A 12,104-nucleotide genomic window follows, 5' to 3' on the forward strand; every position below is an offset into this window, starting at 1 on the left:
CATTTTAGTAAACGTGTGACGCAACGTTGTGGGGAAATTTCCCCCTTAAGGACTCTTCTGTTCAACCTCCTCTCTCTTAATGACTGGTGTGACGCTGGATGAGCGGGTTGATGAGGGTTTGGTCTGCAGCAGGTTTCAGCCGTGTTCTGCCCTTACCTTCGCTCTTTCACAACGTGCTGAACGTACACGGTGAGGCCTCAGCCAATCAGGTTGGCAGCGAAACCACCTGATGTCTGAACCATGACTTCTCCTCTCTGTCCGTTCAGAGCAGGACGATGATCTCACTTCAGGTTTCTGGACAGCTATGAGGCATCTCTGACAAAAACCCTTCAGGTTCAGAGGAAATATCAGACGTGAAGCCATGTCTGCGCTCAGACTCTTGTGCTGTTTGCTGATGGCATGTTGTCTCAGTGAAGGGAAGAGAATTAAAGGAAGCAGAGGAAGTAAGTATCAATCGACTGGAAAATGTGGCAACAGACATTTATGTTGCTTTATCTTAAACGGAAAAGTCATAAAGACAGAACGGATATTGTGAGTAGTTCTAGTTTATATCGGTACAAAATCCTTAAATACATCTTGTACTTTATTACATAAATGACATTTCAAATTTAAACTAACTCAGATATACAGAGGGATATTTCAGCGCAACATGCAGCTCTGGAAAAAATTAAATGACCAACTAAAATGATCAGTTTCTCTGATCTTTATATGTTTATGTTTGAGTAAAATGAACATTGTTATTTTATTCCATAAACTACTGACATGTCTCTGAAATTCAAAGCAAAACTCTAGTATTTATTTGTAGAAAATAACAAAGATGCAGTGCTTTCAGACTTCAAATAAGTTCATATTCATTTAGAAACAGCCATACTGATGTTTTATCTCAGGAAGAGTTCAGAAATCAATGTTTGGTGGAAAAAACAGGTTTTCAATGGGGTTCAGTGAAGTGGACTCTTCATTTTGTCCAGATTTTTATATTTTAAACAAATTTCCACGTCACTCGGTGCAAAAGTGCTCAGATTTTACTTGTTCTATTGGAAATGTTGCCACATTTTCCCCATTTTCTGATTCCTAATTTTGATTTAAAACTACCTCTGAAATGTTTTTTGTTCACCAGTCTGTAGAAAAAAGTGTTTCTTTGAACCAACTTAAAATTTTCAACCAAATCAAAATCATAGCTTTAGCAAAACGAATAAATTAAAGTAACTTTTCCAATAAATATTTGGTCAGTGCAGTTCAAGCCAATATGAATAATTAATCAAATCAGGACGGCGCTTCATCTGTCCTTATAATCTTCACATGTGGTTACGGTTGTTGTTTGCAGCTCCTGGCAGGCAAACAGATCAATCTGTGTAAGTTTACGTATATTTGAAAACTTTATATACACGGCATGTTTATTTATGCCAAAATGTGGCAACGAAAGTCAACAAATTGTGTCTTTAAAAATCAGAATTTGTGCACTCATTCTGTCTCTAAAAATAAAAAAAGTTTTAGTTTTTTATGTGGACATGGGTAACCAAGTGTTGCAGTGAGGAGACCAAAGAAAGAAAAAGCAAATCAAAGAGAGTCCATATCTGCTCAGAAGGTTTAATAGTTAACTCCAGCAAAACAGGAACTTGATCTCTGATGTGAATATCAAAAGAGTGAAAACCAACAAATGTTGTGAGGGAGTTTTTTGGTCAGAATCTGCAGGTTTTTGTTCCAACAGAAACAGTTTTTTACGCTTATAAAACAAAGACGAGTTGATGGGGAAATGTTTGGCCTAGATTAACCAAAGGAGAGATTAATCTTGCTGAGGCATCTGTGCACGTCTGCCAACAAATCTGTGTAACTTAACAATCAAAACAAAACGTCGAAAGCAAGCGATTAATCAAAAAATCTCACTTTACTGCTTTTTGTGTTCAAGTTCCTGTGGAGATCTGGGGAAATATTTACAGAAGTTTGTCACAAACACTTCATTCACTGCCAAAAAAAAAAAAAAAAAAAAAAAAAGAGCTGCTGGGATGAAACATCGACTCATTTGGTGAACACACAAACTAACAAACTTTATTTAAAAATTCAAAGAACCTATTTATTGAACTATTTTTTTTTGTGTGTGTGTTTTATTTTTATTATTCCTGGAATGGAGAGAGGCGTTTCAATGCAAGGGGGACATTAAATTAAACCAAGGACTTTTCTATGTCCTTTTGTTGAGTAAAATCATCAAAACCGTTTCAGCGCATAATTTAAATGATGTCCAAAAGTTTACATTATTTCCACAAGGCTCAAAGTTTCATCTGGGTTTAAATTACAGGATACATCACTGCTGTTTAATCGCTCTTGCGAGATTTACATTATTTTGTGTTTGCATTAGTTTACATCTAAAACGGACATGATTGAGCCGTTTCTTTAGCATAGAACAGACATGGATCATTTTAATCATTTAAACCAGTTTTGACGTCATTTACATGGAGATATTTGGTGCATAACAAATGACTCTGATTGTTACAGTCCAGCTGTGAAAGCAGATGTTTTGCAAATCAAGTTACCAGTTAGACATACTTTCTGGCGTTGCACATAAATTAAAACTAAAGTGAATTTCGGTGGAACGCAACGTTCAAGCCAACCCAGTAAACATCCTGACAGCTGAGACAGCAGCCTAACGAGCAGCGCCTCTGTTTGCTCTCCGAGGTGTGACGGACCCGGAGGCCGCCGTCAGGCCGCAGGAGCCTCGTCTCAGCGGCTCCGTGTTCAGGCTGTTTTTGGGAGGTGAGGACACCTGCATGCTGGACCCTCTGCAGCTGCACACTCTCACCTCCTGTGGTTTCAACAGCAGTAATCCCCTCATCATCATCACTCACGGGTGGTCGGTAAGGTCACCTCCTGCTTTCTGCGCACTCCACTGAACACAGAAACTCAGAACCGAGAGAAGAAGCGTATTCGAGAAGCACGACGGCTGCTGCCTTTTGCACATTCAGAAATGTGTTTTAACGTTTTTGCTTTGTTGCGCCGCAAAAACTAAAGATCCTACCAAGGATTTATGGTCTAGTTTATAGAGAAAATATCTTAGTGCACTTGAAATGAGACTAAATTAATTCATAAGTAACTTTTCAGCAAAATGTAAAAGCAAATTTTAAGTATATAATTCCTTAATATTGAGTGGGAAAAAACACTTTTACACTTATAACACGGGAAAATGTCTTGTCATAAGTGAAATAATCTAGTTTTTTTTTTTTCATCCATATTAATTATTGACTTAAATCAAGTTCCTTAAATCAAATGACTTGTAAGTTAGTTTTGTCAGTAAGACTTTATTTGAAGGGGGGACATGCTATGAACGTGAAGGAGTCTTTATTCTGTTGTAAATAATGACGCTTAATGCAAATTTCACACTTTTAATTTACGTTTAATGCCAGTTTTAATTGAACTTTGCATTGAAAGTGTCATCATTTACACGTCGTGACAACAGTCGTAAACATTTATTAAGCGTCATTCATGTTCATGACAGTCGCATGTCATCAGATAAAGCGTTACCGTTTTGTCTCATTTCAAGCGCACCAAGATATTCTCTCTAGAAATTAGATCAACATAGTTGGTAAGATTTTGTGTTTTTGCAAAATGAGATTCCAGCTTTATGATTTCTTGTTTTTTTTCCAAGGTGGACGGTATGTTGGAGAGCTGGGTGATCCGGATGGCCGCCATCCTGAAGAGGAACCTTGTGGATGTTAATGTGGTGATGACCGACTGGCTGCATCTGGCCCATCAGCATTACCCCCTGGCTGTGCAGAGCACCCGCACTGTGGGCAAAGACATAGCTCATCTGCTGCAGTCGCTCCAGGTCAGACTCACTAACCAACGTGCAGAAATGTGGAAGAGTTGCATTTAAATGTAACGAATCCCAAACAGAGAGAGTACCGGTACCCAGTGAGGAAAGTTCATTTGATCGGATACAGCCTGGGAGCTCACATATCCGGATTCGCTGGAAGCTTCCTGCAGGGTTCGGAGAAGATTGGGAGGATCACTGGTGAGTTTGTTTTCTCTTACCGTCCGTCTTCAGACAGATCCAGAGAGAAGAAAGAAAAAGATAAAATACTGCATAAAAATCTGAAATTATGGATCTGGGGACAGAAAACATCTGTCTGATTACAGAAGCTGTTTCAGATTTTAGAAATGCGACTCTCCACCAAAAGCATCATTATGTTCAGCATTAGCAGTGAAAAAATGATGCCATTTCTGCAAGTTTATGGTGTGTGTGAGAGAAAACACACACCATGGCATGAAACTTCTGATTTGATGATAAACTAAGACATTTTAAAATACATCTGATAATTTCCAAAGCTCAAAAACTGAAATTTCTAACTTCAAATAACTATAGATGTGTGCCATAACTTTTGTAACCCTTAATCTGAACCACTGACTAGATATTTAATCTTACTGAGGTTTTCCAGAGCTGCAGAAGAGCTTATAGGTGAAATATCTCAGCAATCTGGACAGGATGTGTAATTCTGTAAATCAGACTCAGCAAATCTAAATATTACAATATTTACTAGTAAGGATTAAATGTAAAATACAACATTAAAAACAAGCTAAAATCCAGCAAAACCACAAAAATAAAATATAAAGTCATACTAGTCATAATATACACAATTATTAAAAAAAAAACATTTGCCATGAAAAGTCAATTAAATGGATTCTGGTTTTTTAATTTAATGCAATTCCAAGCAGTCTGAAAAACAAACAAACCATTTAATCTTTGTTTACTTTTCACAGCCAGGTAGGTTTTGTGCATCACTGAAATCTTTTAACTCTTTTTAACTTTGAGGAACTCCACATTTATCCAATATATTTATTTGTTAGAACCGATTGTGGAAATCAAGGTTGAGAGTTTGTTGTGATCCAAAGTGTTACTTTGTTCTAAATGCAGCAGGGTAGCTGCATCCTATATACCAACACACTGAAATGATTCAGTTTTGATAAAACAGGAAAAAATACACTTCAAAATAACACACAGAGCGCCATTCAATTTCTGAATGAGATCAGGATTTACTGGCACACCAGTAAAGTATCTATTAATAATGACACAATGTGACTCAGATCACATTTAAAATCGGAACAATTATTCATCTTAATCCTAAAAACTTTTCTTTTTATCAATACGTTTGTGCCATTTTGGGTTTTTGCATATTTGTGAACTGATGCTCATTTTTCTCGTTTCCCTTTTGCGTTCTTTTGGAGAAGCATTACTCCTGTTTAAAACCCATTTCCTGTTCCTGCAGGCCTGGATCCGGCAGGGCCGCTGTTCGAGGGCATGTCTCCCACAGACAGGCTTTCTCCTGATGACGCGGAGTTCGTCGACGCCATCCACACCTTCACCCACGAACGTTTGGGCCTCAGCGTGGGCATCAAGCAGGCTGTGGCGCATTACGACTTCTACCCCAACGGAGGAGACTTCCAGCCCGGATGCAACTTTCATAACATTTATGAACACATAAGCGAGTACGGGATCCTCGGTAGGATGAGTAGCACTGAAAGCGCATTTTAAAACACAGACCTTTAGCTTCTTATTCTCTCAGAAACAAGAGTAGCAGAAGGCTGGATGGGTCACTATTTGGATGGAACATTTCATTTCTTTCAACACCGTATTTTTGCTGGAATAAACATCAAAATGGATTACAGTATTTAGAGAGTCTTCACACCATTCTACCTTTTTTAGCTCTCATTGTGTTACAACTACATACTTAAAGGTGAAGTGAACAAAGGATGTTCACTTCACCTTTAAGTAAAGTGAAGGACAGCCACTGAGAACAGTGGCATGTACAGCTCTGGAAAACAGTAAAATCAGAGAAACTGATTATTTTAAGTGATCTCTCAATTTTTTCCAGAGCTGCATATATTCAGCACCCCTTACTCTGATCCTTCACAGGTCATCCATCCATCCATCCATTTTCTTTACACCCTTGTCCCTAGGTGGGGTCAGGGGGGTTGCTGGTGCCCATCTCCAGCTAACGTTCCGGGCGAGGGGCGGGGTCACCCTGGACAGGACGCCAGTCTGTCACAGGGCAACACAGACACACACAACCATGCACACACACACTCACACCTAGGGGCAATTTGGAGAGGCCAATTAACCTGATAGTCATGTTTGTTTTTGGACTGTGGGGGGAAACCAGGGTACCCGGAGAGAGCCCACACGTGTGCGGGGAGAGCATGCAGGCTCCATGCGGGGAGATCGGGGCTGGGAATTGAACCCAGAGCCTTCTTGCTACAAGGCAACAGCTTTACCAACTGTGCCACTATGCAGCCCCCCTTCACAGGTCACCTTATTGTTTTAGAGGTTTATTATGGAGCATTATTTAAAAAACAGCATCGTGACGACCAGGAAACACACCAGAGGTCAGACTAAAGTTGCCGGAGACGTTCAATGCATAATTACATGATTAAATCATAGCGTTCTCTGCCAAGCCATCATCTGAAAATAGAAAGACTGTGAAGCAACTACAAGCCTATCAAGCCAAGGCTGTGATTTTTTTTAACAGTTCAAATAAAAGTCCCACACCCAAATCTGCTCTTCATGGAGGTATGAGAAGACAAAGGTCACTGATTTTCTTTGGCAGGATAACGCTCATCAGACTTGATGGAAAGACGGAGCCAAAAACAGGGCAATGCTTAAAAAATAATCGGTCAGAATGACAAAAAAACCAGTAAACACACAGGCAGAGCTTCAATGAGAGTTTACATCACAGCAGGGTTTCCCCCTGTGCATTATAAGCCTGGCGGGCCACCAGGCTGTATTTGTGCCCCCACCAGACCAAACGTTGCTTATTTATTTAAGCCTTTTTAACATTTTTTAAGACTTTATAGTTGTTGTTCAGGTGTTAACCTTCCAATCATCCAACAACATATGATTATCAAGTGATATTTTCAAATTTCCTGTCAACTTTAAACATTTTTTAACTCAAAAACACGGCGAACCGGTGGATGAATGACTGCCCTAGTGCCCAACCAACAGGCTTAGCAAGTTTTCTGGGGGAAATCTTGCACAGCATATTCATGTGTTTAAACGGCCTAATCCAAGTCCAGACTTGAACCCAACTATGAATCCCTGGAGTTGTTTTGAACAGTAAAACCTCAGCAGACTTATAATCATGTGGATCAACAAATAGCTAAAAGAAACAAAATAAGGAGTCATTGGAGTCGAAAACAAACCTGATTCACGTTTCAGACTTTTAGATGGGAAAAGAAATAAAAACAAATACTGAAACCCAATAATCGATTTACATCCACTTCCAAATTACACACTACTTTGACCCCCATGTGTCATTTTCAAACCACTGCATGTGGCACAGTGTGTTCAGCTGCTCCAAAATATTTCTGGTTAGCTGCTCTCTGTGCTCTATCATAACATTTTAATTCATTAATGGCTCCCTCCAAATCAAAACATTGGTGGTTTGGAAGCCACATCTTGGGCAGCAGTTCATCTTTCTGCTTGCCGACAGATTGATTTTGATGCATTTAATTCCCTCCGGTCCCACAGACGCTGTTCTGGAAACTGTGGTGCCCTTCAATCGGAAACACATCTGCACAATCTGACAGCGAAAGCCACATTAAAGCGACCGTCATCCTTAGGAGCTAACTGGCAACACATGCTGCTTTGTCCGTGATCTGCCCCCAGGCGACAACAATCCACGCAGAGCTGACATAAATATAGCGGGAAGATGTGGGAGAAAGATGCCACTATCGCATCAATAAACGGCTCAGTGATCCGACCACCACACAGCAACGTGACCTATTGTTTTCTGCCTTCTCGCAGGCTTTGAACAGACGGTGAAGTGCGCTCATGAACGCTCCGTCCATCTGTTCATGGACTCGCTGCTGAATGAGGACAAGCAGAGCACGGCCTACAGGTGCAGCGACAACAGCGCCTTCGTCAGGGGCGTCTGCTTGGACTGCCGGAAGAACCGCTGCAACACGCTGGGCTACAACATCAAGAAGGTCCGAACGGCAAGGAGCAAGAAGCTCTACCTGAAAACAAGATCCCGGATGCCTTACAAACGTGAGAATGAACTCTGAGAATAATGAATTTAAACATATTATTTGTAAGTCTGTCGCAAAACAACATTTGCTGGACGGTAAACTGTCAGTAATTATTGTCACAATTAAGTTCACCTTAATTCATCATATGGTTAATTGACTGCTGATTGCTACAGGCTTAATCAACACTTATCCGATTTTTTTCATATTTTGTCACCTTACAACCTCAAACTTCGGCGTTTTTAACTGAGATATTATGTGACAGATCTAGGTCTGTCACGATAAATTGTGCTGGACGATAAATTGTTCCAGAATTTATTGCGATAAACAATAATATTGTTGTTTTGAGACCATTTTCAATTAATAATGGCATTGAGAATATATTCTCAATGTTCAATAAGCTTTAAAATTGAATTAACATTTAAACACTGAAATTGCAAGACATTTAAATTGTCCAAAATGAATAAAGAAAACAGAAACAACAAATGAAATGAATTATGATGTCTGTAAACAAAATCATCTTTCAAAAAAAGGGCTAGTTGAGATCAAAGCACCAGACTGAAGACTTTTGCCATCCAGTTTCTGGTAAAAAGAAAGAGAAAAACGATAAATCATGCAAATAGGAATTATTGAGTTTCATTTAATTTACCATGCGATTAATTGATTTATTGTTTATTGTGACAGGCCTAGACAGATCAACTCAAAATAGTGCATGATTGTGAAGCTGAGTGAAAACAGTTCATGCACTGCAAAAACACAAATTCTTACCAAGTATTCTGGGTTCAGTTATAGAGCAAATATCTCAGTACACTTGAAATGAGGAAAAACTAATTTACAAGTAACTTCTCAGCCACATATAGAAAATATACAAACAAATTTAAGGAAATAATCCCTTAATGTTGATAAGTACTGGCAGATTATTTCACTTACAAGTTTGAAAAAATATCTTGCTACAAGTTAAATAATCTGTAATCGGAACTAGTACTTTTACATAAATATTGCAGAATTATTGATTTAAAACCAGCTCATATTTCTAGCTGATAAGTTATATGGAAGTTCATTTTGTCTTATTTCAAGTGTACTGAGATATTTTCATTAGAAACTGGACCAAAGTACTTGGTAAGATTTTGTGTTTTTGCAGTGTGATTTTCTGTACTTAAGTTAAAAAAATCTGAAAAGTGTGGCGTGCATATATGCTTAGCTCCCTTTAGTCAGATACAACCAAACGGAAAAAAAAATTCAATAAACAGAGTTCATCTGTGTGTAATTTAATCTTTAATATGAGGATTATATTAATATAAATGCAGCTGCTCTAGTGGAAGCTTTCATACTTGTGAATAAATGTGGGAAAAAAGTAAGATGTGTGAATACTTTTTAAAGGCATAGTGGTGTTTGTGTGTTTTCCATGAATCAAAAGCTGTTTGGTTTGTTTCTCGCTCTTTTCCTGCAGTCTATCATTACCAGTTCAGGATCCAGTTTGTTAACCAGACGGAGGAAATCAAGCCGACGCTCATCATCTCCCTCCAAGGGACCGAGGCTGAGAGTGGAGAGCTGTTCATCACAATGTGAGTACTGCAGCAGACCTGGTGCGCCACGCATCTGTGCTTCCAGAGGGAAAAACCAACTCAACGAGAGCAGCTGACAAACAAACTGCTGCATGAAAGAAAACATCAATACGAAATGAATAAATCACTACAGCAGGACATGATTCATTCACAGTTATGCTGTGTTTATGCTCTGTGCATCAAAGAGCTTTAAACAAACCACTGCCTGCAGAAAAAAAAAAAAACTCATCTGGTTTCCCCTCCGACAGCAACATGAGGATTAAACGATAACCTCGTTTTTATTTACTTCCCTGCGACGCAGAGATGAAGGCATTCACGGAAACACAACTCTGTCCTTCCTGATTACGCTGGACAAAGACTTGGGGGAGCTGATGATGCTGAAGCTGAGTTGGGAAGTGTCCGAGATGTGGAAGAACGTGTGGACGCGCATGCAGAGCATCTTTCCGTGGGGCGGCCAGCGGAGCAAACCGCAGATGATGTTGGGAAAAATCAGCGTCAAAGCAGGAGAGACGCAGGACAGGTACAGCGCACGTCGCTGAAAGTTCAAATCGTAGTTCCACGTCTGACGGGGAAAAGCATCTGCATATCTCCACAGGCTTTTGACGCCATCTAGTGGACACTTTAAGCTTTTATCTTGCAGCGTAACCACATTGTAATGTTTTAATTTTTTTTTTCAGGACATCATTTTGTTCCATGAATAATGACGGACAACAAATCGAAGTTTCTCAAGATAAAGTGTTTGTGCGCTGCAGAGAGGATGAACCGACGCGCCGCAGGAGAAAGCACAGCAGACTGGTTGAAAAGAATGAATCTGTTCAACAGACTAAATAATAATACTGGATGATCAATTCATGATCAGGCTTTGCAGAGTAAGAAATCAGCAAAAAATAAATAATTGAGGGGGGGGGGTAGCACTGAGAAGTTAAAAACCTGGAAGTTAAAAGCAAGCAACCTGATAACACTGTGTTTACAATAAAGTGTGACGAATGATGGGTTGATTAATAAACTACATCTTTGGCAGCCATTTTTCTTTCACATCACAACTGACTTTAACCCAGCAACTTCAGATTGTAGATATCAGATTGTAGTTACACCTAAACCTCCACAGGTCACAAGACCACAGCATCTGCTTCAAACGGCACTAAAAAGCCAAAGACTGAAGGATTTACAACAGCAGAATCCTTCTCAGTTCATTGAGTCTCAGCAGAGAATCAAACCAAACCAGCACACCAAGAGGCCTAGCGTTGACCTTCAACAAACAGCGTTACCAGCAGCAGCAAAGCAAAACTCACATCAGCTCTTACCCTGACATGTCTTCTGGACCCGAACAGTTGCTTGACCTAACCAACCTTTGATGGGCCAGGCGGATCTGCTAGGCATCTTTGTAGGGAGTCCTCAACTTGACAGAAGCGATTCCTCAGCTTGATTGAAGGGAATCCTCAGCTTGATTGAAGGGAATCCATAATCGATTAACTGCTATCTCCAGATGCCATTATATCTCCTCAGATGTTTCAGACAAACCGCCAGTGAGAGGCCACTGTCGGGACTCTCCTTGTGTGCTGCTCTGTTTAGACACAAAAAATGGCTTCACTAACGTCATCGGTGAAAAAAGACCAAAACTTAGAATAAGGTTTCCGAAAAATAACTTACCGAATAACCAACGCAGCGATTTCAAACATGGCGCTCCCGCGGCCTACTTAGCACTGCGGCAACTCGTAGGTCAAGTACCAAGTACAAGGAACCAAACTAGGCCTCGATGAACACTGACACGATTTCAATCGGATCCACAAAAGTTTCAGTCATAAGGCTGGGCGTCCACTCGGATTCCGCTTCTTGGAAGATAATTTTTAATCCAGGTCCCAAAGTTCAGGAATATAAGACCATCAGTTTCGTGTCTCTGTGCGGCCAAGTGCTAGCCGCATCTTTTTTCAAACGCTCACGTAGAAGTTGCATCATATTTCTATCCAACATGGCGCCTGCACGTTCACGCTCATTAATAATAAAAATGGCGCCATCATCCACTGTTGCCAAATTTGACATTTTCCAGTCCAAACACAGGGTAAAACTAAACCTGCAAAACCTGCCCACCTGCAAAGAAACAGTACCAATCTAAACCTCTAACAAAACTCATGTTAACTTAATAGCACTATGTTTTAAATCCATCCCTAATAGATTATGATTTTTTTCTAAAATACAATTTTAGGGAAAAAAAATAGAGAAACAGTAAATATGTATTTATAACTACATCCATAATTTTAATCCTAAAACTATATGCTTTTTATATTTTCAGAGCTAAACACCAAACTGCTGCTCCAGTATGTTCCACTCTTATGGAAAGTGAAGAGTATCAAATGACAATATATAACTTATGTAATAATATGTGATTAATTTATTAACTCTTCACTGTCCATAGATCTATGTCTTTTTATCCGTCTTTAAATATAAATTTATTCATAAGTTGCTTATTTAAAAATGTACAATAAAGTTTTATAAAATATTTTTTACTTTTCCTGTCTACTTAGCATCTTT

The 12,104-nt window shown here is 39.4% G+C and overlaps 1 protein-coding gene across 1 annotated transcript; it reads left to right on the forward strand.

Moving 5' to 3' along the window:
* Window positions 1-269: 269 nt before the first annotated feature.
* Window positions 270-10,599, forward strand: lipca (lipase, hepatic a). The gene is made up of 9 exons (XM_007541144.2): window positions 270-443; window positions 2,671-2,849; window positions 3,638-3,817; window positions 3,886-4,003; window positions 5,256-5,489; window positions 7,790-8,032; window positions 9,461-9,575; window positions 9,877-10,095; window positions 10,253-10,599. Exons 1-9 carry the CDS (start codon window positions 362-364, stop codon window positions 10,404-10,406), a joined length of 1,524 nt encoding a protein of 507 aa, XP_007541206.1. The 5' UTR covers window positions 270-361; the 3' UTR covers window positions 10,407-10,599.
* The last annotated feature ends 1,505 nt before the right edge of the window (window positions 10,600-12,104 follow it).

Source organism: Poecilia formosa, unplaced genomic scaffold (assembly GCF_000485575.1).
Source record: "Poecilia formosa unplaced genomic scaffold, Poecilia_formosa-5.1.2 Scaffold591, whole genome shotgun sequence".
Taxonomy (NCBI): domain Eukaryota; kingdom Metazoa; phylum Chordata; class Actinopteri; order Cyprinodontiformes; family Poeciliidae; genus Poecilia; species Poecilia formosa.

Coding starts and splice junctions, on each gene's coding strand:
- lipca (XM_007541144.2), top strand. CDS start 362: ATGTCTGCGCTCAGACTCTTGTGCTGTTTGCTGATGGCATGTTGTCTC. Junction 2,850..3,637: donor TCATCACTCACGGGTGGTCG/GTAAGGTCACCT, acceptor TTTTTTTCCAAG/GTGGACGGTATGTTGGAGAG. Junction 10,096..10,252: donor GCAGGAGAGACGCAGGACAG/GTACAGCGCACG, acceptor TTTTTTTTTCAG/GACATCATTTTGTTCCATGA.